General features: G+C 44.6%; 3 protein-coding genes across 8 annotated transcripts in view; 2 read left to right on the plus strand and 1 right to left on the minus strand.

The window, feature by feature from the left end:
• The window catches only part of LOC149330493 (uncharacterized), a 36,817-nt gene extending 27,401 nt beyond the window's left edge, over nucleotides 1-9,416 (plus strand). For 4 of the 5 annotated variants that reach the window (XM_089561087.1, XM_089561086.1, XM_089561085.1 and 1 more), the window contains 6 exons: nucleotides 1,989-2,117; nucleotides 2,639-2,688; nucleotides 3,860-4,022; nucleotides 4,460-4,517; nucleotides 4,980-5,034; nucleotides 8,414-9,416. In XM_089561087.1, the coding sequence (XP_089417213.1) occupies nucleotides 1,989-2,117; nucleotides 2,639-2,688; nucleotides 3,860-4,022; nucleotides 4,460-4,517; nucleotides 4,980-5,034; nucleotides 8,414-8,516 (558 nt within the window). In that variant the 3' untranslated portion in view covers nucleotides 8,517-9,416. Of the gene's footprint in view, nucleotides 1-1,988; nucleotides 2,118-2,638; nucleotides 2,689-3,859; nucleotides 4,023-4,459; nucleotides 4,518-4,979; nucleotides 5,035-6,954; nucleotides 7,011-8,413 lie in introns of all 5 variants that reach the window. The other variant, XM_089561089.1, reaches the window with a different exon arrangement.
• Nucleotides 8,282-15,402, minus strand: LOC149330494 (bifunctional 3'-5' exonuclease/ATP-dependent helicase WRN-like). Of its 2 annotated transcripts, XM_089561092.1 has the most exons (3): nucleotides 12,247-15,402; nucleotides 11,311-11,661; nucleotides 8,282-10,300 (listed from the first exon to the last, which is right to left on the minus strand). In XM_089561092.1, the coding sequence occupies exons 1-3, from the start codon at nucleotides 14,941-14,943 to the stop codon at nucleotides 10,265-10,267; spliced, it is 3,084 nt and encodes a 1,027-aa protein (XP_089417218.1). In that variant the 5' UTR covers nucleotides 14,944-15,402; the 3' UTR covers nucleotides 8,282-10,264. The 2 variants fall into 2 exon arrangements, with proteins under 2 accessions (XP_089417218.1, XP_089417217.1); XM_089561091.1 differs by lacking the exon at nucleotides 8,282-10,300 and having other exon boundaries at nucleotides 10,325-11,661; nucleotides 12,247-15,399.
• Nucleotides 15,403-15,574: 172 nt separating this feature from the next.
• Nucleotides 15,575-27,802, plus strand: LOC149330495 (CUE domain-containing protein 2-B). The gene is made up of 8 exons (XM_089561093.1): nucleotides 15,575-15,789; nucleotides 16,528-16,631; nucleotides 17,599-17,730; nucleotides 18,474-18,532; nucleotides 18,639-18,775; nucleotides 20,228-20,484; nucleotides 22,939-22,999; nucleotides 26,152-27,802. The coding sequence occupies exons 2-8, from the start codon at nucleotides 16,537-16,539 to the stop codon at nucleotides 26,296-26,298; spliced, it is 888 nt and encodes a 295-aa protein (XP_089417219.1). The 5' UTR covers nucleotides 15,575-15,789; nucleotides 16,528-16,536; the 3' UTR covers nucleotides 26,299-27,802.
• Nucleotides 27,803-27,822: the final 20 nt, after the last annotated feature.

The raw sequence follows: 27,822 nt of genomic DNA on the forward strand, positions 1-27,822 counted from the left end.
ATTTAATTAACAAATTACTATTAATGGGTATTAATCATAAAATTGTGCACTGGATATCAGCTTATCTAAGCGGAAGAACTCAATTTGTTGAAATGGTAGTAAATCAGAATTATTAAGCATAACCTCCGGTGTACCTCAGGGGTCCATCTTGGGTCCCGTTTTATTTTTAATCTATATTAATGACATTGCTTCCCATATTGATAAAGATGTTACAGTGAGACATTTCGCTGACGACTGCCTGCTCTACTGTGGTATAAATAATACAGATAATCAAAAAGTGCTTAATGATCCTTTCTTAGCTGTCGAAAAATGGTGCCAATGCTGGAAAATGAAAATCAATGAAGAGAAAACAGTAGTTTTGCGCGTCACGAACAGGACCAAACATGCCCATGACTACTGTTATATGCTAGGATCTACCGCACTTACCACAGTGGAAACACTTAAATACCTGGGAGTCCTCATTTCTAGAGATCTAAGCTGGAAAAACCATGTACTAAAAATCTGTTCAGCCGCTGAAAAGAAACTCTGGTTTTTGCACCGAAGATTGAAACTGGACTCACAGTCTGCCAAGCTAGCTGCCTATTTAACTTATGTATGACCAACATTAGAATATGCCTGCATTATATGGGATCCTGTTGAAAGTGGCTTAATAAAAAAACTTGAAAGTGTGCAAAGAAGAGCAGCTCGATTCATAATGTCCAGATATGCGCGTACTGATTCTGTAACAGAGATGTTGTGTCTTCTCAATCTGCCACCTCTAGCCGAACGTCGTCGAGTAACCAGACTAAAATTTTTATTTCAGCTCTCAAGAAATTCCTTCAATATCAATAGCTCCCATTACTTGGTTCGAAAACAACTTGCACATCTCAGAGCAAGCAATGAATACTGTTACCAAACCCCGAACCCACGCATTAATGTGTATGCTAATTCTTATTTTCCGAGGACGATAACAGAGTGGAATAATTTACCAGCATCTCTCTTACAGTCCAGTACATTAACAACTTTCGAAAAAGCTATATCCATTTCGCACTAAAAAAGTTTTTTTTGTGTCATACGCCTAATCAACTCGCCTAAGGTGCAGGCCGGGATTGTAGAATTTTTTTGTTATTTTTCCTTTTCTGTGTGAAATAACTGTTTTTCAAGTGAATATTTACTAACACTGCTTCTGTATAAAAAGTGAAACATTACGCGGTAAGAAATGATTGTATAGATGAAGATTCACTTTGTATTTTTGTATAATCGACAAAACCTTTTTGCTTTTCAAGTGTCACGCCCCACCACTGTAACGGCCCCACGGCCAACAGTATTTTCAAATAAATAAATAAAAATAAATAAATCTCGGTGGACACATGACCATAAGGGAAGTAAGGGAAGAGGTGCCATAGTGGAGGGCTCCTGGAGGGCTCCGGAATAATTTCGGCCACCTGGAGATCTTTAACATGCACTGACGTCGCACAGCACACGGGCGCCTCTTGCATTTCGCCTCCACCGAAACGCAGCCGCCGGGGCCAGGTTTGAACCTGGGAACTCCCGCTCAGTAGCCGAGCACCTTAACCACTGAGCCACCGTGACGGGCAATTTACATGTGCAGTTTTAAGGATGCCCATGGACATCTGTGAACTAGATATCATAGCAGCTATTGCTTGTGACAGGACCTCACTCGCACACATTGTACGTTCACATAATCACACTGCACTTTTGGATGTAATTAAGTACTCTACCCCAACATACCAAATGTTAATTGAATATGTGACACTGGAAGCCTTTGCCCTCAACTCTAATTAAAAATATATCTCCTGGGAGACGGTTGCCAGCCCAAAGCACTTCCTGCTTCACATGCTGTCATGTTGCTGGACGCACTGCATGTCAACACAGCTGCAGAAGCATGACATTGTTGAGTGTTTGCACTTGGTAAACAGAGTAAAACTGAAGCTCCTCTCATTTGAATGCCACTTCAGCCACTTAACAACTTTTCAACACTTCTTTAGGTTCTCGAAGAGAAGAGCAGTCTCAAGCAGCTCCTGTCTCACACGCAAGAAGTCCTGCGTCAGAGGGAGGCGCAGCTACTGCGTCTGCAGTCATCCCCTTTCAGCAGAGAAGGCAGCCACATCATTGAGGTGAGCTTGGAACGTCGGGTGACGGCACCTTTGAATTGCTTACACCTCTTTAATTCCTCTTAGTCACGCAGCTTATTGAGACTGCCTATTAAGGCGAAAACCTTTAATGGCTCGTACTCGTGGCCATGACTCTGTCCATCCGTCCGTTACATCTGAAGTGAAAGTCATAACTCGACATTACTATTGACAAGTCATGACTAATTAGTCATTAACCAGTTATCAACTAATTAGCCATTACTATAGCTAGTCATTGACCAATCATGACTAGTTAGTCATTAACCAATTAGTCAATAAGTCATAACTCGAGCCACAACTTATAGCATTCAAAGCGAGTCATAGAATTGTCTGTTTGCTTTCAGAAAGTGGACTTGATTGTCTGTAAACCTTGCTTGCTGAATTTTGTGTGCATTAACCCTAAGCATAGTTTTTTTACGAGCTTTTCTAGGTAGCTAAACGATGGAACAGTGCAACTGGAATTTTCTCTCTTTACAACTCGGTTTGTGCTTTTGACGTACTCGCAGGTTGAACACACCAGACAAGCTACAGATGATTCACCCGATCTCCACAGCAGGTAAGCACGGTAAAGATGCTGATGGCATCACGTGCTGCGATGCAGTTTGTTTCCATGGGGTTGTCGTTTTTTTCTCTCAGTGTCAGACGCATCATCATTGTGCATAAAATTATTTTTGTGTGCAATATAGACACTCATTCGTGTTCTCATCATATGGGAACAATGATAGAAGTGAAAGGTGCAGGAAACCTGTGGTTTCACTTCTAAAAGCGCACTAGTGGCCTGTGTCCATATGAGCAGACATTGACGAAGATAACTTATCTGGAAATAACAAGGATATATTCAGGTCTTGTTTTTTATGTGAATGTCTGCTGTTTTCAGACAAATATGTGGCACAGTTTTGATGTTATTTATGCTGCATGTTTTTTATTGAAACTTCCTGCTGACTGGAGGCTCTTAGTGCATGCCGTGCAAACAATTCTTTACTTAATGAAGCAGGAAGAATTCCAGCTGTGCCCATGGTTTCTTCCTTGGATCCCTAAAAATTTACTTTGACAGGACGATAGTGCATTCTGCTGCTTGAGTCTTGGGTCTGCTTGAGTCTTTGAGTCTGCTTGAGCCTTGGAAAAGACTGTTACTTGAAGCAGAACATGAAAGGAATGTTAATCATTCTCTCGGAGCATTCCCACCAACATTCACATGCAACCCAAGATTGATGGCCAAAGCGATCCCAAGAATTGTGCCATGCATGCTTGCAAAACATTGCTACAAATCTAACCTCTGCCATGGTCAGACCACCTAATGAAGGAGTTTAGCTGACTCTGAAATGTTTAGTTATCTCGAAGAAGCCTTCAGATTGGTTTTTGATTGGTGTTTCTCCTATTCTGCTAAGTTCTTTACCAACAAGGCAGGCTCCTATCAAATGCTTTCTTTCAGTTCTTTCCTTACTTGCTTTGTGAGTTGGGGAATTGGGAAATATGGGAAATGGGGACTAAGGTGCTCATGAGTTGGGGAATTGTTGGGGAATTGGGAAGTATGGAAAATGGGGATTAAGGACCATTGGGATGTGAACTGTTGTGTGGCAGCACTGACCCCCTTTCTTTTTGGCATCAGATGCAGGAAACATCTGTCGTGATGCAAGAAGTCATTTGCAGCCACCCCATTCTGCTTCATTTCTTAATGGAGTCGGGAGCATAGCATCCTCAAAGTATGTTTCACTCTATCTGAACAGGCTGGAGGAAAGTGAACGTCAGCGCCGAGAGCTGGAAGAACGGGTGGAAGAACTGGCCGATGGGCTGCGCACCGAACGCCAGCGGCGCCACCTACTTGAGGGCGAGCTTGGGGACATCGAGTGGGGCGTGCCGTCACCCTCCAGACTCTCACTGAACGAATCGGTGAGTTCCGTTGCGCTGGTCACCGGCTTGCTTCACAGTGCTGTGTTCAGAGTCATCGTGCATTAGAAACTGCCACTAGAGCAACCATTAGCATCTGGTACTAATGGTTGCCGTAGGTAAATGGGACAACAGTGTAGTGAATTGCGTAGTGCGACACAGTGCTTTGTTGTTTATTTAAGTTATCTATTTTGGCTTTGTACAGAGCATAAATTTTTTGTCCATCAGGAGATTGTTTTTTGCGTGGCAGTTTTCTTGATTCGACCTTGCGCTTTCTTTGTTTTTGTGACCAGTTTCATCTCGGACAGTTTTAGGCTTCCATCTTTGAATTAGAGCCGCGTCAAGGCATCTTCACTGTTCACCTTGAATATGCGGATTTTGAAGTTGAGCATCACTCATAAACTTCATATGTCCCCCTCCCTCCCTTTTTTTTTTCACAGCATCACTTGCTACTACATGATGATGTGATTAAGATTCCAGCGACCGACTACTCTATCAGTGAGTATCTGCCTATGTATTGTTATTGCACAACTGTGTTTTCAGCTCAGGCCTGCGTATATAGCCCGGGAAAAGTAAAGAGAACTGTCATAATAAGGCATTCTCTTGAGAAAAGTGTAATGTTATGGAGACATTACACCAAGATATTTGAAAGTGTGCATCAGTTCCAGTGCGCAGAAGTTGTAGTGAAGTTCAGGTCCTGGAGCTGTGATTATGCTGTGTGCCAATAATGTTCGTACTGTATTAGTTAAAGCCAGTTGTTCTCCTTCAATCATCAGGAGTTTTGCTCTTATTGTCTCTCATTACGTCACTAGCATTCACTTTAAGATGCCTGTACTACTGAAAAGAAAGGAAATTCCATGCTAGATATTCCTTGTTTGTATGTAAACGTGCACATGACTATGAAATGTGACTTTGTATAACACCTGTCATTACCGCACTCTGTTCTGTTTTTTTTTGCAGCTCGCCAATTCATGTCACATGCATCCAAACTGCGTAGATGGATCCAGGGAAGGCAGTAAGTGCACATTATGCTTTGGTATATATTCGATTGCAGATCAATCTAGTTTTTCGGTGTGATAAACTGAAAAGAGAAGTCAGAAATAAGGTCAGGGTTCTTCAAGTGTCTGTTTCCCAGACGACTCTGTTGTTGCAGATATGTTTGTGCAGCATGTCATAGTACCTTGTTTCTTTACAGCCACTCAGAAAAATGCCCATTTATGCTTTATGCTTACATTTCTTGCCTTTTATGCTCGTATTTCTGCGGTTTTTTTTGCATCTTAAAAAGGTCAATCACCAGTCCTTGTGATATCGATTTCAGTGCTCAGTAAGTTAGGGAAATGCTGAATTCCAGTTTCCTTTCGGTACGTAACATCGTTGCATCGTTGAAAGTGTTTCCTTAACGTTTGTCTTGAGCACAAGAAAAAGAAGTTTTATTACACAAACATAGAAGATTAATTATTGAACAACTAAATATCAAAAGCTGCGCAAGTTGATAGACATTCATACTTTTCAATGCGCTAAATAAAAGATGTGAAGACAGGACGCAGTGCTGTTATAGCGTTTACAGCACCTCATCCTGTGTATGTAGTTTCTTTCTTGTCAGTTTTTTTTTTTTTTTTGTGTACCTAAAAGTATGAACGTCAAGTAAGCCAAAAGTTAGACATGAGGGGCTTCAACTTTAGCACAACCATTCACATTACCTTTTTTTCTCTTGTAAAGGACAGTTTCCAAAGTAACTTCTTGCATGGTTTTAATAGCAAGCATCACTGATTAACAGTGTGGGTGCACATTGGGCACTTGAGTCTTCAGTGAATGCAGTACGGGTAGCTGTTGGTTTGTGAGTGACAACATGCGGAAATTGTCTGAGTCGCCTTCTCCGCGAGGATGTTTTCCAGACAAGAATTCTCATTTATGGTCTGTGTTTGTGCCTGTTGCTCTGCACACAGAATGAGACACAACCTAGGATCTGGTTTACTTTTTTATCGATATGTTAGCTTTAGAAGGGTCTGTGAAATTGGTAATGGCGACCGCCATCTGTTAGTAACCAGTGGAAGGCTACAAACGAACTTAGTGTACTGCCTATAAGAACTTGGTGTACTACCTCTGATATGATGAACCTGAGTATGCAGTCTTGGATATAACGACCGTTTGTATGTTAACCTCGTATATGGTGAACATTAGCACGCTACCTCAGATTTGACAAACTTTCGTGTGTTAAGCTCGGATATAACGAACCTTCATGTGTTACCTCGGCAATAAGGAACCTCAATATGCCACCTCAGATATAACAAACTTTTGTGTGTTGACTTTGGATGTAACGAACCTAGTGCGTTGACCTCGGGTATAACGAACCCTAGCGTACCACCTCGGATGTAACGAACTTTAGTGTGTGAACTTCAGATATGACGAATGCTTGGCAGTTAACGCATTCAAATGATCCACCGAGGATGGCCTAAGAGTTTTTTATTCGGAATAACCTTAGTACAGGTGCCAGTGACTCAGAAGGGAGCGGCGTACCATTTGATCCCTTCAACAGCTCCAGAACATATGCAAATTAATGCAGCATCTCCCTTTTCTCATTTTCAAAAATCAACGCGAAAGTTTTTAGAGCTTTTACTTTTTAGTCAATTGCTCACACTGAAGCCTGCACAAAAAGTATGTGTCGGAAATGCGATCGCCTCTGTTTAAAAGGCTTGCTTTTGTTAGCTCGTCATTTGTGCCCCTCCCGAGAACCACTGTAGATGGCAGCGGCTCAGTCCATTTGAACATAATTTGAGGTGTATGGCACAGTGACCGTAGGCAGCATTGGCGGACCCTGCCTTGCCTGCACCGTGCTGCAAATGCTGCAACAGGTTTCAGAATAGTCGACTTCCCTGGGAGTCGCGTTGCTGTTGCATGCGTTGCTTGATGTGCACTGAGTTGAATGACTTTGCAGGGACACTTCAGGTCACACTGTGCATCACATCTAAAAGCCTTTTTGAGACGTGAGAGGTACCGCACCTTTTTTTTCTTGTAACTATGTCTTTCTAACGTTCTCGACCTGCATATACATGTCCTTGATAAAAGCTAAAATGCTCTTAAGCCGTCATCGTGTGTTTGCGACTTGTAACGATTTCTAGTCTTGACGTACTTTGGATTGAATTTTGTGTGCGTGAACTTCGAAGCAAATTGCTTTAATAGTTTGAAAGTGTTGAAATTTGAAGAACAAGGGCATTTCATTCTTAAGACTAGTGGGTCTAGTATTTACCTCCTCAAAACTAACGATACAACTTTATTGAACGATGTTGAACAGACTACTTTTTCACACTCATTTCTTTGTATGGCTACTAAGCAACATGCTCAAATGCCTACCCTTCCCAGTACGCTTTTGCAAATGCCCTTTGGTCAAACACCTAACACATGACCTTGAATGAAAGCTTTAAACATGGTGTTTCTGAGTTTGAACTTTATTTCCAGTTTCACTCCGTTTCTACTTTCTTGTACAGTATCGTCCATCTTTGGTCGGAGAAGTTAAAAAATTTTCTCTGCAAAGTACTCGCCTATTCGTGCTCGAGCATTGCACACGAAGTGGCATATTAAGGCCTGTTTTGCTTGGGTTAAGTAATTTAGCGTTGTTAGTTGCCTAGTTTGTCCGGAATCGTTGAGAAGCTGCTGTTAGCTGCCGACTCCTGTTTGCAGAACGGTGATTCAAGCGGCAAATTTCACAGGTGGCAAAACTTACCAGCATAAAACATGAAACTTGGCCATCTACCGAATTAGGTTTCTCCTTTGTCATACAGGTGGAGCCACCTGTCAAATTTGCCGCTTGGCTCACCTTTATGCCAGAGGGAATTGCAGCCAACAGCAGTTTTGCAACGATTCCGGACAATCCAGGCAATTACAGACTCTAAATTAGTTCTCAAGCAAAATAGACAATACCAAACTTCGCGCACAATTTGTTTTTTTAATCCTTCTACTAAAATTAGAAGGCTCCGCATATGTTTAACTTAAAGCCACATTGGTGCAGAATGTAGAATTTATTTTTCACACGTGCATTCTGTGACTCCACTTGCACACGCTCCTGCTGACTTCGGCTTTGTGCTGAGAACTGCCAGTTTGCACGTGCCACTCAGTGGTGCTTGCAGTGAAGTTCAGTGCTGCACTCGCTTTACGTGGACTGCCATTTTGAACGACTCTTCAGGAGGAGAAAAGGTGTTCTGTCTGGCTCCTAATTGGCACTGCAGCTTGCTATGAAAAGCATGATACTTAAAAAGTCGCAAAAGTTATCAACTTCGCTCCTCCTCGGTGAGCAGGCCACATTATTGGCAGATCATTCCAGCACTGTCCGAACTCAGCATGGGGCGGTGCATCTTGGCGTCATCCTGACTCTTTGGCTTCGGCTCTTTGCGTTGCAGACGGAACTGCCGGCTCGCGATTCGAAGACGCAAGTACGGCCAGATCGCGCTCGGCCTTTACCTCGTTCTCATTCACATCGTGCTCCTCGCATATCTCGTGTGAAAAGAGAGGTGCCACTTATTCATCTGCCAGTCACCGACTGCGGAACTGCGTCATCGTTCGTCGAAATCATGCAAGCCCAAAAAAAGACACTGCAGCACTGACGAAGTCATCGCTCACCGAAAGTCAGCGATACTCGAGAAATGCAACGTCGAGAAGGTTGCGTGAATGAGCTACGACGTGAACGCGGCAATTGTTTTTTTTTTCGTGAACTACAGACTGATTTTGGAAGCAAAGCCATTCTCCTCAACACACCTGGCAGCTGCTTTTCTTTTTTTGGCATGCCACAAGGTGGCTCCGGTGAAGCTAGCGCCATCTACATGTGAAGTGCTACCCAAGAAGTATGTACGCTGGTTTCGCTGTGCCTGCGAAGTGGTGCTAAGGACTATAGTTGAATTTTGGCACATCATTGTGATAGTAAGGAATGCGCTCGCACGTCTGCCAGCTGTACCGACATTGATCTGACCTCATCTCCCGGTTTTCATAGCGAAAAGCACTAGCGTCTCAGCGATGAACAGGAAGCTTTGTGATGTAGCGTAAAGGCAGCAAGTTTTGTACTCTAGTTATGCTAGAAGCACCGTGTCGTTACATTTAGTATAGCAGAAAGAAGCGCATTTGTTTATAACAATGTCCCACAAGTTGTTGATGTCCACTCTGATAGATCACTCACCGAGCTGCCAATGTTCACACACTTTGTAATGGACTGTGTCCCAAATGCACTTTTATAGCGTCGTTCCGTTCACATAGCGACGAGCGATTGTGCCTCATTGTTTTTTAAGAAATGCTGCGGCTGTGACTTCTCTTTCATGGCAGCAGAACTGAGTTTTAAGAAGGTGTGGGACCAGGTAGATGGTTGTACATTTTAGGGAAAATTAAATAAAGCATCATGTACAGTGTCATGAAGTCAGCAGTGATGTTTGGCGTCACGAGCAATCCTTTGTCTCGACACATCTCTGGACTTCTCAAGATTAGCAGCAGTTGCGTCCGTAACACCAGGTTTGTAAAATGGGCGCTCATTAGCTGAATCTTGCTTAATTAGAAGTTGCAGTAAATTTGCACCAACGCCTTTGATCCTGCAGGCACGTATAGTTAAAAAAATTTCTCCTTAAGCTGAACTTTACATCATTTGAATAATCGAAACCAAATTGCATCTTAGAGCTAGACCGCCAGTTCCTTTTACAAACATTAAGTAAAAAAAAAAGTATTTTGCTGCAGTTATCTTGGAGCTATATTCCACTATATAATTAAATTATGCTCTAAGGCAGCCAAAAAATTTCTTGCCACTTTTCATGTCTCAAGGAAACGTGAACATCGACATGTAAATAAACTTCATCCTGCTTCATGCTGTGGAAAAATGGTCATGTTTGAAACAGGTACATTCACTTTGACATGTCGTGAACATCGACATGGACATAAACTTTATCATGCTTCATTCCGTGAAAAAACGGTCAAGCTGAAAACAGTTACATTGACCTTGACAGATACACAAAGCAGCCACAGCTTGAGCAACGGTGAAAAGAAATGGATATGTCAAAACAGTTCATTCATGGTTCTCTCTTTGACTTTAGATGTTGTCAGCAGCCAAATGAAGGCGAAGAATACGTCAAGCCTTCGGGAGTAATGCTGTGATTCAATGCACTGCAAGGCATTGATTTCAAAAGTCGCTGGACACACGCATTGCGTGAAAAGGTTCTGGAGACAGCCATAGACTAGGACGGTAGCCAAACATTGAGCGAGCTTGCCATAAGCTTTCAGGTTTGTGATGGGACCACCGGACTTTGCTTGCCCTGCAGTGGGAAAATAAAAATAAAAGTCCCCAGCGTGCCTGATATTGGCTGTTAGCATGGGACACTATACCTCACTCTGGGAGACCTCTACACTTGCACAAGTACTCCACTTTGCTTTGTAGTGATTCCTATAATTCCTATCCTACGAGCTATGATTCCTGTGAAGGTGCAAAATGTGTTTATTAGTCATGGTCAGCGTTAATACACGCACCTCAAGCACTTTCCCAGCGCACAGGGAAGCTATTTTCATATCGGTGTTAATTTTTCTCGCGCAACGCCAAAAAACAGCGAGAATTTTCTTGGTTACCTTATATTGTAGCTATAAAGCAAGCAAATCCAGGTGCAGTGGCTAATCGGAAATGCTCGTTGCTTTATTTGAATGTTGCTTTTTTATATTAGACATGGTGGTGCACAAAAAAAGTAACAATCATAAGCACGTAAAGAATACAAGAAATGACGTCATATTTGACATAACTAAGAACGGAATGCACACGCTGTATATAACTTTCAACACGAAATGCCAAAGATACGCCTATGCAGTGCCATTTATAGAATAAAATATGTACAGGCAAACGTAATTAAATGAATTAAATGAAAGTGAATTTGCTGGATCAAGAAGTTAAACAGCCTACTTAAACGCACATGAGAACTTGGTCATATTCACAGATCCCACACTGCATATGAGCCCTATGCTAACCATTTTTCAAGTTGGCAACATCCGATAGCAGCTCACAGCGTCGGAGAAAGTCAGTGTTTAAATCATCTAAATTTCAAGTTTCGGTACATGAGTGGCAGTCAAGTAGATGTCGACATGTTCGGAGGTTTGTACAAATGCTGTCACGAGGTATAAACAAAACCTGAGCAACTAGTGACCGCATGGCGTGAGCATTGTAGCCGTTGAGGCTGGGAGGCACCAAAGTACCGGCTTGCAAAGTCCGACGACAGAAATTCGCGACAGTTCACTTCCTAAACAGTGAGCTGCTCTTCATTTTTTTGCTCACGGTCATCACCTGTTCGGTCGACACAGTTCGCTTTCCACCTTTGGCCTGTGCAGCACTGCCCTCGTAGGCCGCGTCCCTCTCTTTCGTTGGCGCTCGATCATCACTCGCAGTCTTATAAGTGCTTGTCGCTATTGGAGTCGGCGACTTGGGGAGATTAAGTCTGGAGTTCTCAATGCCGTACTTGGCTTGCAGGTAGCCCAGGACTACTTTGATGTGGCTGAACTCGACGTGCTCTGGACAGAGCTCCTTGATTGGAGTCAAACGGCTGATGTCTCCATTCAACTTCGCCACAGCACTGGTGACGGCTTCCAGTATATCCGCTGTGACTCCAAGGCTGTCCAGATCGACTGGCAGGCCAACCTGTTCACAAAATTTGAGAAATGATTATAATCGCCATCCGTCAAACTACGTCACTGCAAAGCAAAAGCCTCTCCCATATCCCTCCAGTTAACCCTGTCTGATGCCAGCTCCAGCCATCCTATTTCTGCAAATTTCCTACTTTTTATCTCCCCGTCTGACTTTATGATACCACTGGCTATGTTTCATTTCCCTTGGAATCCACTTTGTTACTCTAATCGACCGTCCTTTATCAGTTTCTTACGAGTCCTGCGCAATCTCATTTTCTCTTTGTGAATTCAACTATGATATCATTTCACTCATGAATATGAGCTGTAAGTCCTCATTTCTTTTTCATCTCTGTTACTGATCCAAGCTCATGCGGTGAAAGTTGGCATCATAGTCAAGACAGCAACATAACTGCTGGCAATAAATGACTGTGCAGCTCTAAATTGCTTTTAAATTCAAAGTCTAGGGCTAGGAAAATGCAGAAATCAAGCATGCACTTCATGAATGTCTACTAATGTTGAAGGCGATGCAGCAAGACAAATTTTCAACTAGTAACAATCTGCCGCTAGAAATATAAAACCTCTGCAAGCTGGCACGTACCTTGATTGCTTCAGTGAGGTGTCCCATGATTGTTGTAACGGCGAGGCCACGGGTACTCGCGATATCTGCAATGTTCTGGCTTTGACGGTAGTGAAGATAGGTGACGCGTTGCGTGTCACTCAGCTGCTGAACAAGGTAGCTAGAGGGATCATTCACGAGTGAAGGTGAGCCTGCCGAAGTCTCGTGGTCATCCAACGGCTGAAGACCACGTTCCTGACAGAACTGGGCCACTGCATCCACGACCCGTTGACCGAATTTGTTCACTTTAGCTTCAGACACTCCTTCCACCTTAGCCAACCGTTCGAGAGACGTCGGACAACTTTGGGCAATGGCCAACAGGATACGGTTGTTGAACACCATGTACGGAGCATAGCCACACTCTGAGGCCATCCTGTTACGGAGGTCCACCAGCAGGGTGTAGAGCTCAGAGCGAAGCTTCTCGTCTTCTGACGGTTCTCCATTCCTGGCCAGAGGCAACAATGAATCCTCCTCTTCCTTCCTGGCTTTCTGTCTGCTCTCGAGGATCTCTGAAAAACCCGCGGCTGCAGCCGGCCTAGGTGGCACAGTCTTTGGCAGAACCTGAGGCTTCGGCAGTGGACGAGGAGCTTCCATCTCAGCAAGCTCCATTGTCGGTTCCAGCAGCAGTTCCTCGCTCGTGCACAACCAGTCTTTCGCCTTTTGCGTCAGGACAATGGAGGAGATGAACCGCGCAGCGCCACCCTTTGGCATGCCCGCATTATGAATTGCTTTTTCCTGAAGGTACCCTTCAGACTGCAGCATCCTTGCAAAGGCTTTCCAGAATACTTCTGTCTTGTGCTTGCCCGTCCCGAAGTAGATGCTTTGTCGCAGATACTCTGGAACTCTCTGCGAATTCGATCCCCTTAGAACTGCTATGGGCACACTTATTCCATACCTCTGGTTTGTTCCCATCACAACGTCAAACAGAAGTCTAGCTTCCTTGGTGTAGTTGGTCTTACCGTCCTTGACAGCCTGTACCTGTTCCGTGCCCTTCAGTCGTTCCTGCTTGAGACGGCGTGTACAGTTGTCACAGCAATGCGGCACACCACCGACTAAGTCTGCCTCAGCGCCAGCAAAGTGTGCCAGGAGTAACTTCCGTCGGCAGCGCGTGCTGCTTAGGTAATGCTGCATCTTGTTCAACATGTCTGTCTTGTGCTGAAGGAACTGAGGGTTGGAAATGTCCTTGAGGAGGTATTTGTTGGTGACCAAGTCTCCATTGCTAAAAAATGCCACGCATGTGCTGGGCAGGCCATCACGACCGGCCCTGCCGATTTCTTGGTAGTAGGACTCAATGTCCCTTGGAGCACCGTAGTGGATGATCCTCCGTACATCCGGCTTATCAATACCCATGCCAAACGCCACCGTCGCCACGACAACCTGCACTTTGTCCTCCAAAAACATTGTGTGGGATTTCTTCCTAGCCTCCAGTGAGAGGCCAGCATGGTAAAGGGCACACTTGAATCCCAGGTTGTTGAGTGTCTTGTCGACTTCTTCCGTGGCACTTCTTGTGGGGCAGTAGATGATCGTGGGGCTGTCATCATGGGGAATGGCTTCCCTCAGATCATCCACCATGATTCCTTTGCGCTTGACCTCGAGGTACAGGTTTGGCCTGTCAAAGCTCGTACAAGTCAGAATAACGTTCTTGAGCGAGAGGGCTCGTATGATATCATCTCTGACATTGGGCGTAGCAGTGGCTGTGAGGGCAAGGAAAGGAACGTGCTGGAAGCTCGTTCGAAGCTGGCCAAGCTTCCGGTATGAATGCCTGAAGTCATGACCCCACTGCGACACGCAGTGGGCTTCGTCTATGGCAAACAAGGTGATGCCCACCCGTTCATCGAGCGTGCTCAGCAGACCGACACCTGACTCGGCATACTCTGGCGTGATGTAAAGTACCCTGTATTGGCCTGCTTCGAGGCCCCGGATGACTTCGTACTGTCTGCTTTGCGCCGAGCCTAAAAGACACGCCGGAATGTTGGCGGCAGCCAAGGCCCGGACTTGATCTTCCATTAGGGAGATCAGCGGCGACACCACTACAGCCGTTTTGCCCGTGTAGACTGGCGGGTATTGGTAGCATAAGCTCTTTCCGTAGCCTGTCGCCATGACGACGCAGTTATCTCTCTTCTCCTCCAAAACCGAGCGCACTATTTTCCACTGCATAGGCCTGAAAGCACTGTGACCGAAGTTCGCTCTCAATATCCGAAGGTGTTCTTCCGAAGGCGGCGGTTCGTTGTTCAGCGATTCCTCCGTAGTAACCTCAAATGCGGGACCTGCACTGGCCTCACAGAAACTGTCGAATTCGTCGTCGGTTTCGATGTCGTAATTGTCGGTGCCTGCCTCGTCGCCGTCTTCATTTTGCGCTTCGTTCTTCACACTGACGGCCGGACCGGATGTGGTTTTCTCGCTTGCACCTTCGGCCAATTCGCACATCGCAACCATGTTAGTGTCGAAGTCGTCATCGCTTCCCCAGCCGTCGCTATCGCCCATGTCTTTGCACGCTTGTGGTGCCGAGCTCTTTTTGAGCTCGTCCCTCACCTCAGCGAGCGTTTCAGAGACGATATTGAGTCGAGACACCGCGGCTTTGAAGCCGTCAGAGGTTTCGCAGTCTACGTCTGCGAGGTGCTGGATATCGTCGAGTAGCCCGCGAATATTGGACAGCACAACGCGAACATCCGCTGACATGTCACCGCGTCGCTTCCCGAATGCAATAACAACTTGAAGATGAAAGTATCCTTTACTGATGAACGCAGTTAGTGGCACAAATCAAACAGAGCGGGCCAGACATGGGAACGAGAGCCGCGCAAACTGTGAACACCTTCGTACAGACCAGAGTAGGGACACTGGCCGATTAGGTTGTAAGCATTTTTTTTATTATTTGAAAGCTACCACGACGTTACGAATCTGCTGCTAGTGGCAGCACGTATATATATCAATCTCTCCCGATGTTCCGATCAAAGAGTTCTTTAGTATGGGTGTAGCATGTCGCATTTCTTCGGGCTTTCTGCTGCTTAAAAACCTTGGTCGCTTGGTCACAAACATGGCGCACACACACTGGCGGCCATTTTTAAATCAATTTCATTCCGGTTTGAAGAACGAATTGCTTTATTCCACCTCGTGTAGTCATTTTTACCCACACACTCTGTGGACATTTAGCATTGTTGTCGATACTGGCACAAACATCTGTTCAAAAACTCATCCAATGCGGCCGACAAGCGAAAACGGCAAGTAGGAATATTTACACGCACGAATCGAAACAGCCTACGCGTTTTTCGCCGGTTAGAGCCGATCACCTTTAAATGAAAACGTTAACGCCAGTTAACAAAGAAGCTGGGCCTAGAAACAGTGCCAAGGTGGTGATGCCTTTGGAAACAGCCACGGATTGGCCATCATATTGTTTACAGAGGGCGCAGCAGTGCAGCGCTGCGCGCGACCATTTTGTTTTAGGTTTGTTTTCACTTTCGGACCCCCCAAGACAACGTTATCCCTGTGCGTCGAGAGAGAGCGGCGGTGATTCTCCACTGACAAAAGGTACGAGCGCTGCGCTTTTGTCGAAACCAAAAACCGCCTATTCTTTGGCAACTGCGCTTTACTTCACTCTACCGTCATCTTTAAGCGACAGCGTCGTTAGCGTAGCGACTTAGCGCATGCGATGTGCTCGAGTTCCCGAATGTGATGCCCGCTGTATCGGAGCGGCATCAGCGACCGGACAGGGTGCTGCACGAAGGAAGAAGAAAAGAAGGCCGTGTCGGTTTACGGCGGAAGTGCGCGCTTAATAGCCTATTTTCTTCTCTTTTCCGCGTTCTTTCTTTCTTCTCGTTGGGTGCGAGCGCGCGATGCTTATTTCAAATAGGAAATAAATAGGTCGTTCGACTGACTGCACCACTGAACGGTCGGGCGTCTTTTCCGTAGCCTCGAGTTAGCGCCGGTGTGAGGACGACACGCGGTGAGAAAACACGATATGCGTGCCGTTGGACGTGCAGTGCACGCTGTAAGAGCACAGTTTTAAAGGAAAATATCGCAACGGACGCGTTTTCGGTTTCCGTGCTACGGTTAGCGCGGCGTCGGCGAGTGAAACGGTTGCGTCCTGTCGTTCCGTCCGGCACGGTTTTATTGCTTCCTGGTATAAACATCTTGACCCGGTATTGAGAGGAAATAAAGCTTCTCCGCATCGAAACTGGCTGCGAGTTGAGCTACGTACCGCGCGCGTTGATTGTTGTTACTGTTCGACTTTTTTTTTTTTTTTTTCTGTGCCGTTTTCGTCAACAGGCGGAGAGAATGAGTAGTGATGGCGCAACGGTGGCTTCGGAAGCTTTCGTGAAGAAATCCCTCGTCTGCTTTATCCAGCAAGAGACTGGCGAGGACTCTACAGAGTAAGAAAAAAACGCTCTGGGAAACACTTTTCTCTTCGTTGCGAAGCTGTCGATATTTAATTACTAGCTGCGGTTTTGTGCAGTAACTCGGCTGTCGGCCCTTTAAAAATAAAGTAAAAATAAAACAGCTTGCAAATACAATGAAATGAAGTTCTGTTTACAGGCAGAATGAAAGCAGCAAAGTGGGTTCTAGAAAATTCTGAAATATATAATGAAACAGTGTAGTTACTCGGCTGTCGGGCCTTTAAAAAATAAAAATAAAACAGCCTGAAAAAAAACAATGAAATGAAGTTCTCTATACAGGCACATTGAAAGCTGCAATATGGGTTTTAGAAGATTCTGTAAAATATAATGAAAATATTCACTGTGCATATATGTGCAGCAGGAACTTGGGACATTAAATGAGTAATGCATAAATGAGCAGTATGTCCAGTGTATGTTGTTGTATAATCCCTAACAATTACTAATATGTTAGCAATGGTTGATGCGACAGAGGTTTTCCTCTTTTGCTTATGGTGGTTTTCTCAGGAAAAGCTGGGAAATTAGCTATGTGCCACTTTGGTGTAAATGGCTGGTGTGTATTATTGTGGTTAACGAAGAAATAATCTGATGGTGATTATGAAAAAGAAGGCATTACTGTGACAGAGTAGTTCGATTGAGTACTACAAGTAGCACCATAAATTACGGAGACATATTTCTCAAGTCATGAAGCATGCTATGACTGTGTGTTAGAAATTGAGTGTCGTAGTATTGTGGCCTCCTAGTATGCCCCCGAAATTCTTGTATGGTTGATGGGATGCCGTCACGGTTAGATTGTGGGATCCCGTTGCATTTGCTTTTTATGTGATTAATACTTTAATACAAAGCAGGTGGTGAAAAATGATACTTGAAAGCAGCTGTCAGCATTCTGTGACCATAGCTAACAAAAAAAAAATTAGAACAATAAAATGTTTTTTGCCATTTCCAGCATGATTGACGAAATTCTGCTGGCCTACGTCGTGGGTATCTTGGAGTCGGACATAGCGGAAGAAGGATTTGACGTCCTGGAGTTTAAGGAGATGCTTTCAGCTTACATCCCAAGTTTTGACTCCATATCAGAGTAAGCATGCTTTCTAGAAAATCTCGCTTCGCTAAGTTGAAGAGGACACACAATTGCAAGTTTCTTACATTTTTTTTGGAAGTGGGTGAATTAGTTGTGAATTGTTGTACCTGGTTTCTTTTCTAAGGAAAGAAGTAAGAATTGGAAATTCCATTTGAACCACTTGGTTTTTCGACACCATTCAGACGCATTGGACTAACCAATAGAATTGATGCATCCAGTTGCCTGTCTTATTAAATCCATTTGAATCCAGTTTGAGTACTCAGGAAGATTCATTGTTTTCTTTTACTGGCTTTGCGAAGGATTTTTCTGCAGTTGGTTGTGGATAGGGTACTAGTATGTCCTAACCGCAAAGAGACCATGCATACACGGCAAACACAGCTTTAATTCATAAGCTAGGAAAGAGTAGACAACAAAAATACAAGTGTCAGCATCACCAGCCTATTTCGCCAGTAAAATGCATTGGCACAGATTTTTTTTGCGGATTTCATTGGCAACATGTCTTTTTGGCGAGGATGTCAAGGGTCCGAATCAACTCGTGGGAAGATTTTTAAGTCCATTTTTCTCGGTGATAATTTCGTCTTTTGGCTGCCGGAGAAATGTCAACACACCCGGAAGGAGCTGAAGAACCAAATTTGGCTGAGAATAATAATTTCACGAAGTTGTCCTTAGTTTCCCCTTTTAACTGAGAAGGTTTTATGCAAATTCAACCGTGGAGTCATGACTTTGCCTTCTTTTTGCAGCGCAAAAATATCCTCTTGGGTGAGACTACTTTGCAGTAAAGTTGGCAAGCATACCCAAAGTAAGAGCCTTCAGAATTTTTCTTACGATATCTGAATGCGCTTTTATATTTCTGTGCTGTGCATTTAAAGCGTTTGCATTTTCTTTTTTTTTGTTTGTTGTTGCAGCCAAAAGAACAGAAAGCTTGGTGATGTCTCCAGTCATCTCGCCAGAGAGCAAAGTCTCCAATAAGTCGGCTCCGCGGTCCCGAAACACGAGTCAATCGGAAGAGGACGTTGGGAAGCCTAACCGCATTGCTGTCTGTGTAAGTCTGGTTGAAGTGTCTCCTTTCGAGTACTGTTTTTTTACAAACAGAGTACATCCTAGTCCTTATCCTTCAGTCAAGAGCAAGCGGCCTTAGACCTGAAGGTCTGCGAATAAATCTTTTACTCTTTCTTAGGAATAACTGTACTGACAACTGTCACAGCAGTGGCTGAACTGTTTCATTACTCACACACTGTTATGCATTGCTATTTTGTTTTGAGCAGCATGGGTGTTCATTGAGATACTACAACTCAAGAATGCTGCGGTGAATGCCCCTCAAAGAAGGCCCTCTGCCCAATGATGTTGACCATTCACCATGACGTCTCGGCTAATCCCCTAGCATGACATCGCAGGTAGCTGGCGGGATCCTCTAGTAAATGGGATTAACCGCGGCGTCGTGACAACTGGTAGATGCCATTGACGAGGGCCTCCTTTGAGCGGTACTTACCGCTGCCTTCTTGAGTTGTGTTCAACTCTAGTTATGCGTAAGGACGTGGAAGAGTCTGCTGAAGAAGAGTGAGTGTCGAAACAACGAAATGGGAGCTGTCACATTGGGGATGAGGGGCAGGCGATGAATCGTGTGGCGAAAATTCATGTGGTGCATTACTGCAGCTGTGCTCTGTTGCTTGAGTGGGTGGCGCCATCTTTTGACACTTCAGGTAACAACAAAGAAATTCCTGTCGTCTTCAGTTGCTTTTGTTGCCAATGCAGCATATATATACTGCTTGTCCTGGAAAAGTTGTGGCTGGGCATGTTGTCATGTTCTGCTCTCTATTCAGTTTTGTGTGAGTTAAGGATGTGCGAAAGGGTTTGGCACCGCAGTTGATGCCGTAGCAGCATCATGCTCAGTTGACAAAGCTGTGCTGGACTTTATTGGGCTGCATGCAGAAGCCATGAAGAAGTTTGTTTGCGTTTGGCACTTGTGCACATAAATTTTCCTGGAAACGTGGTTATTCTGCAACTTTGCCTTTGTTTTTGTGATCTAGTAATGACATTAACTGAAATGTGATGTGAGAGTACACGTTTTCTTGTTTCAGTATTCATTCATTGGATGCGATTCAGTTGTGCTTGTTCAAATAATGTTGAAGTAAAGTAGGGCATGTCTGAGACTTGGTTATCTTGGACATGAGCTATGTTTTTTTTTTGCCTTTTTTTGCTGAAATGGAGAGAAAGAGGGGAAGATTTCAGTTCTGGACAATGTTTCATGCTATTCTTGTATCACATTTACTTGCACGACAAACACACTCACATAATAAGTGTGTCTCCTACATTAGCCATTAAAATTTGGGACTTTGTCAAGTGGCCGTGGTGAAAATTTTACTCTGTAATAAATTTGCTTACCAAAAATTAGCTTGTTTTTTTATAGCAGGCATGTCCATTATGTGGGCAAACAAGGTGTTACCCAGACGTGGAAAGAATATTGTCTTTTTCCTCATTTGCTGTTGCCTTGTAGGATGAGTCAGAGCTGTGCGATGGAACCACATTCCGCACACTTTGCGAGATGTTCCCGGCGGCGTGTGCGCTGGAGGTTCGACGCTGCCTCATGGTTGCCGGCGGTGACACGGAGGCCGCCGCTCAACTGTTACTGCAGCGCGACACGGCTGCGGAGGCGCTTCTCTCTGGACCTGCGCACGGATCAGCAAACTCCCGGAGAGACACCTCGTCACTTCCACTCGGCGACAAGGAGCTCAGAGAACAAATTCTTACCAGGTTTGTGATTTTCGCCACATTTTTCACCTGCTAGGGGAAACTAATTCTTTAGCCAGGTTTTGTGTCTTGAGCCTCAGTAGTGGAAGCAGCGGGAAAGCATATTTTTGTAGCTACTACAGAAGCATAGCCACCATGGGAACATAGTTAGATAGGAAGTTCTGTACTGAAGGAACATAGGAAGGATAGAGTTTCACCTTTTCATAATCTGTGTGGCTTGTGCAGCGCACGAAAGTAAGTGAAAAAACGGCGGTGGTTTGTAACACATCCTGCCAAAACTGTGTTCAGTGGAACAGCGTTGATTTGAATCCCGTCAGACCACTAAAATGTTTGAACTAACCTGTTGGCCAAACTAAATGTTGGCCTGCGATGGGACGTTGCAGACGACTATCGCAAGTGGACTCAAGATAATCGCTTTATCGCGAACTTTTGCCGCTTTTTAAGCGAGGCTTGTTTACACTCCTTTTTATAGCTTTCTTTCCCTTTTTCATTGTGCCTAACGGCAAACAGCTCGAATAAAAAAAAACAAAAAGGCACACGAAATGTTCAGCCGCCTGTTGCACTGGCAGTCGTCACTGCACTCAACAAAGCTGCGGTTGACGTTAACGATGCAATTTCTCGAACAGCGGGAGCTCATCTGCACTCGTGATTGCCACGTCACTGCATGTATCTCGAAATTCGGTCACACCAATTTCAGCGCATGTGCCAGAGAGAGCTCTCGGCTTAAAAATCCAGGGGGCACTTTGACGATCTAAAGTGCACAAGATGAAAGCCTTTCCACGCAACTTTGGCCGCACGGCCGTAGGCACACACGAGGCGATTATGAGGCGACTTGGATTGGCTAGTCATGACCCATGACTAAATAGTCATGACTAACTGGGCATGACTGGTTAATGACTAACTAGTCATGATTGGTTATTGACTAACTCATCACAATTGGTTAATTACTAATTAGGCATGACTAGTTAGTTGACTAACTCATCATGACTGGTTAATGACTAACTAGTCATGACTAACTTGTCATGAGTGGTTAATGACTAATTAGTCATGACTTGTACCTAGTAATGACTAGTTACGACTCTCACTTCAGATGTAGCGAACGTACGGACAGAGTCATGGTCGCGAGTATGAGTGCTTGAAGGCTTTTGCCTTAAGAGGAAAGATAGGAAGAGTGCACGTGCGTGGCGCATCCAGCCAATCTGGCCTTGGTGCGGCCTATTTTGTATTGAGTTCGGTGCTGCGTGGTGTGCACAAAACAGAGACTATACTCTGTTTTTTGGGACTGATGCAGTCTGAGCGCTTCTAACGCTGCTAAACTGTGGTCAGGCACCAGTGAATTGCAGAGGGTCACTTTGTCTGGCATAATGTCATCGTGCCGCTGGTATCTGCGCGATGGTGCATGGAGCATTCAGGAGTCTGATTAAGCGTCGCGCTGCTTAGTGCGGTCTATTACAAGCGGCGCAACTCTGCGTTATCAGTTTAACTATGGAAGTGCTGCTGATTTTGCAGCGAATTCGGCTGTTCGTGCTTAGCACCCCAGATCTTCGAATTAACCGAGCCAGCGCCGGCTTCTGGTTCGAATTATCCAGTACAACGCACATTGCAAAATATGGGACCACAGAAATCCTACGAATTATCCGGGTTTTCGAGTGAACCAAGATCAGATTATCGAGGTTTTACTTGTCATGTGATGGTGGGCGGGAGAACTTTGCATACTCAGGTAACTTAAGGTGAGAGGCTTGAAGGCACATATGCCATTGCGGTATTCTTAACCAGCTCCAAATGTGCGTGTGCTCTTCACCACAATGCAGGGTATACTGGGAGCCACACGCTCACACTACTACAGTTCATGCACTACTGATAATAAATTAGGCCACTGCTTGTGATGGAGTGTATAGAACCCTGTGGTCTTGACACTGGGGAAAAGCGAAAATCTGCCTGTACTGACACAATACTGTCTTCTAATGACAAAGGCTCTGCTTTCACTGAGAACGGAACTTTTATAAGCCAGAAACAATCAGAAAACGAAGTGCAAATGCTCTCGTCACTGGCCGTTTTCATGAGCAGTCAGAAAATGAAATGTAGCTACTGCCATCAGTGGCCATTTTTATAAGCAAGCTGCAGCACTGCGGAAGGACAGTTTTCTGTGCACGGATCCCTGAGGCTATGCTACGCTGCCATTAAGTTCTAAACGATGATCATGGAGGCATTTTTGGTCTTGGTGTCGCAGTTTTGAATGGAGGGACGAGAAAGTAAAGTTTCTTGGGATAAACGCATATTTTGCTGCTGGACAAAGACCAGCATGGCCAGAAAGAGCATTTTAATATAAAAAAAAAAATTTTTGGATTAAATTACGCTCAATGTTAACTTTGACTTGCAAAACTGGAAGTGGCCCCGGTGCTCTGAGCCATAGCCATGCGTGCGACTAATGCTGGTGAACCTGCTCTGCCGTTTCAGATATGGCTACATTGATCAGGATGAAGATGAGAAGGAGCATAGGCCAGTTGCACCAAAGACGGTGAGCTTGCACGTAGTTGTACCAGTGCTGTCTATAGTGGCCCAGTGGTTTTGGAATTCACCTCATTTGTAGGAGGAGGTGTTGGGCTTGATCCCCAGGGCCATCGGGTGGCCACTAGGTTTCTATTAGGGACAATCTTTTCGTCGGCTCAGTGGTAGGCTTTCTGTGGAATAAAAGGCTTGGGAGAAGGGTATGATCAAGGAAGAAGGATGGATAGCTGGGCGAGTTTGTAATAATACATCGTGGGAGGGAACAGCGCGAACAGGACGACAGACGAAGCGAGAGGACACAAAGACGAGCGCTGACTCAAAACTGAATTTTTTATTGAAAAAAGAAATCATATATACATCATAATCACGTGAAAAAACAGAGCAACGAGCATTGGTCTAGCGGAATCAAGATCACCAATCGCACAATATGCCACATGGTGAACTCCGAACAAAGGCACCCCTGAGAAGCGAAATGAGACAAGTCACGAATTATCTAAAAACGATACTTCTTTGTCAACTAATGCCAAAGAAGGCTGGCTGATACACTGTGATTCTTTCTTCCTTATGAAATAAACTTCCACAATCTCCCTGGTCAATTTATCCTGGTGTCTAAACAAAATTTTAGTTTTTGTGACTGTTGTGACCAAACCACAACAGTCCAGTGTTTCGAGTATCCACTTTGTATAACGGAGACATGATTGATTCAATTCCTAACGCTGTCCCCGGCCCGGTGCTTGGTTTCCCTTGGAGCGAAATGCTTGGAAAAAGGGTGTCTGACCAAACTACTGGTCAGACTTGTCCGAAAATGGTCAACCGTGTGTAGAAGTGTTGCCCTGCACAAAGAACCATTGCAACCAAATGGCTTTGAGAGAAGCTGATATTGCATTACAGTTTCAAGAACAAAACTGCAGGATCTTGTTGGCTGTGCATATACCTGATTGATCACGCTCATTACAGTCGTAAAGGCATTGCATGTGAAGCAAACGAAAGCAAGTACTAAATTGGTTTTGCAGTTCATTGACGTGTGGTGTAATGGAGCACATTTAAGGCAAGGGAACCGAATTGGAGGAAAAAAATTGAAGATGTGTTGACATTAATGTGACTCGAATTTCAGCCCGAGCTGAGGGAGTCATGTTGTGTAAGGGGGGTCATGTAAGCATAAGGGGGTCACGGAAGCATGACCCATGGTCATGTGACTTTTCTGTGATGGCACTTTATACAAACAATGGCTACTTTATCTCGAGGGTGGTCTGACATTAAGAGTTAGTTCTGTACACTGCAAAAGAGAGAATGCATGTAAATTAGCAAGCTCCTTCAAATGCGCCACATTTTTTTGTCACCCGTCACTACTCCCAGCAGACAAGGCTCCAGTTAGTAAAATGCTGCTTTGAAGCCCACATCTTATTTATTAATACTGCAATCCCAGGAAGGGATTTTCGCAGGGTGAGCATACAGAAAATAGGTAAGTACAAATATTAAGAAAAAAAAGTACAAAGGCCACAAATTAATAATAAGCAACAAAAACACAACAGCAAAAATGAAAGGCTCAATGACGTAACACAGCAAAAAAGTACAATAAGGTTTGGGGCATATAAAGGTTTGGGGCATCTGTGACACAATGTGATGACTTTTGCGCACACTGTCGCGAAAGTAAATGGCTTATGTGATTGCATATTGCAGGTAGCCTGAAGTCATCAGGGAACTGCTTGTAAACCCACCTTTGTACATTAAATAACATGATGCGTGCTGAGTGGAATATGTGATTAACGGGGGACACTGGTCTTTGAGACCAAAAAATAACCAAAAAATCGATTTAAAAAAAAATGACGTTTGTGGAATCTACAGCTATTATTTTCCACCTGTACCAATTTTTTTCCTTCAAGAAATCAACATTTTGACCATAATTTTAAATTCAGATCATCGTGTGGGCTGAATTTATGCAGGAGCATGAAAATTTTGGACATCTGGCTGTCTTAGTATGTCGATATCTCAACATCTAGGACAGACAGAGATGTCGTATTGTTTGCTAAGGGAAGCTGAGAGCACAATGTGTGCAGTAATCAAAGCAGGTTTGTTCAATTGCACTTCAAAAATTTATAATTCCGCAAAGTTTATCGATGCATTACATTCACACCTTGAACATTGACATTCCAAGTGCTGTAAAATTACTAATGAGGGTAAAACGGAAAAACCGCTTTGATTATTGCACTCTTTACTCACCATACTATGCAGCCATGGATTAAAAATTACATTTTATTGAGCAGTTTTTTTTTTTTTTTGCACCGAGGTACTAATTTATGAGGAAGTTATGAGAAAGTTAATTTCATTGTTGAAATCAGTATAAAAAACTGAGCAAGGTGGTGCAGTTTTATTAGCATTGGACTGAAAATAAGGAAAATAGGTCTAAGACCAGTGTCCCCCCTCAAAGCAGCAACACTTAAAGGTGCACTGAAGAGGAATCTGAACCCGTCTTGTTGCCGCGGGAACTCGATCTATGCATTCCCAGCATTCTTAGAAACTGATTTCCCTAATTAAATCGGATTAATGTCCGCCTCCCGCCTTTTTTTTTTTTAATTCCCCGAATACGGTGGGAGGAGTCGACCAACGCATGGAGTGCCTTTCAGGCAGTGGCGTGGCAAATTTGCTTTCGCTATTATTCTGTTTCTTTTAGGTTACCATGAATGAATAGCTCTAGTCAAGAGACTACATAGCTGCAAATTAGGCTCACGGAAGTAAAAATATGCGTGGACTCTTTGCTTTCGCTGATCACTCCGTATCACTCTGCCGACGGCACAGCGGCAAGCCGCCAAGGGACTGGGTGAAAGGTTGGTCGACTCCTCCCAACTTTTACGGGGAATTAAAAAAAAAATAAAGCGGAATCCCGACGTTAATCCGATTTAAATTAGGGAAATCGGCCGCATAGGACAATAATTCCTAGTGTCTTAGAACGCTCGGAACGTGTAGATCGAGTTCCAGCGGTAAAAATACGAGTCCAGATTCCTCTTCAGTGCACCTTTAAATGTAGTGCACAATTTGTTTTCATACACAGCTGTGAGATTCCTTGAGTTCACAGGTGCAGTTGGTCAGTTTGTGCGTGTGATCAGAGCCTGAGCTGAGAAGCTTGTTCGTTGCCCCCCCCCCCCCCCCTTTTTCCTGCCTCAGGAGCCCAAGAAGCTCATCCGCTACCGCGACAACAAGATTGTCAGCGTCAAGGGTGAGAAGTACTCTGAGGTGAAGCGGGAGGAGAGTGACGACATGAAGCGGACGTACGTCACTCTAAAGCCGGCCCGGCAATATAGGTTCCACTAGGGTCCAAGGGGAGAAGAGGAGGGTGTTGCTTTTCCCAAACGCTTTGCGAGTGCTTGAAGCATGCCCGCGTGACCAATTATCGGTGCTGCTATCGCTGCCACCATTGTTAGGACGCTCCCCGCGATTGACAAGCACGTGCTCGGGCTGAGAGTAGAGTCGCGAGCAATGCCGGTCGGTCTGCGTTTGCGTTGCGAAACTGGGCGACGCATTGGGGGTGAAAGACGTGGTGTGTCGCGAGACACAGGCTCCCTTGCCACAGCTTTTGAGTCATCTTTGCTCGCGGTTTCTGTCCGCTGCACTTCCCGGTTTTACAGGACGAATGCACGCTCACGTAGAGGTTGCCAAGTTTCTCAACTTTCTTTATCCCGGTCACGTCCGACCGCGCTCTCACTTTGCGCGTTCCACAAAGGAGCCCTCTCTGTGCACGAGTCCTCTGGGTTTAGAAGGCTGCCTTCAGAGACTTTCTGCGCGAATCGCGTGAATTATGGCGAGTCTGTTGATATGGCGAGTCTGTTGCAGTCTCAATTGCTGCTCTGCGTAGCGGAAATTGCTCTTAACGTCGTTATCAAATCAGCCTTGAAAGCGTAGCTAAACTTGACGCCTTTCTTTCGTGCGAGCACAGTCAGTGGAACGTGGTAGTGATGGGTATGTGGGTGCAAAACCAAGAACCAAGGCCCTGCGTAAATCACAGCTAAAAGAGTGTTATCTTTTTGCACAAGTGCGAATTGCGTTTGTGTAACGAAACATTTACTACTACTAGCGTCCACTAACAACTGCCGGTAAGTTAGTATTAATTAAGCCTGCTCGAAAGTGGTGGTGAGCTTACCGCTCCACATTTGGCTGGGCTCAGGTTGAAATGCCGCTTGTAAGAGAGGCTCTTGTGACGTATACATAAATATATATATAAAAGATTTTAGAAGCTGACCTTGTTAGAGAACGAGGTACTTCTTAACGACTGTTTTTAGCATGCCTGTTGCACTGTCTACATTGCACTGGCATTGCGTTTGTTACCTTTCTAGGTTTTGTGGCACCGGAGAGACTTGTGAACAATCAGGTAAATAGTTTAAAGGTATGTAAATACTGCAAAAAAAAAAAAGTGTGCTGTTTTCCTCCTTTGTGGGAATTCCTTGGGCACGGGAATTTCTCAGCTTTTGCATTTTGAACACTACTCCCTATCTGCTCATAACTGAAGTACTGGCTTTTCAGCTCGCATGAGGGCCGTGTTTCGCAATGTCCACTGCAAGAAAGGCTTATGCTGCTGACACTCGCAATACAATTGAGGACGCATATAACTCTTGCAGGTCAAAACAGTATTAAAGGGAACGCTCCATTAGCATATTGGTAACGGTTACTGTCCAAGTACTCCTGAAAAATAAACCTGTTTTTTTTTTTTCAAGTGGTTGTCCTATATACACAGGATCCTTTTAAAGGTGCACTGAAGAGGAATCTGAACTTGTCTTTTTGCCGCGAGAACTCGATCTGCATGTTCCTAACATTCTTAGAAACTGAAACTTATTGCCCTGT

The sequence above is a fragment of the Amblyomma mixtum genome, chromosome 9 (genome assembly GCF_055824585.1).
Source record: "Amblyomma mixtum isolate Tamu chromosome 9, ASM5582458v1, whole genome shotgun sequence".
Taxonomy (NCBI): domain Eukaryota; kingdom Metazoa; phylum Arthropoda; class Arachnida; order Ixodida; family Ixodidae; genus Amblyomma; species Amblyomma mixtum.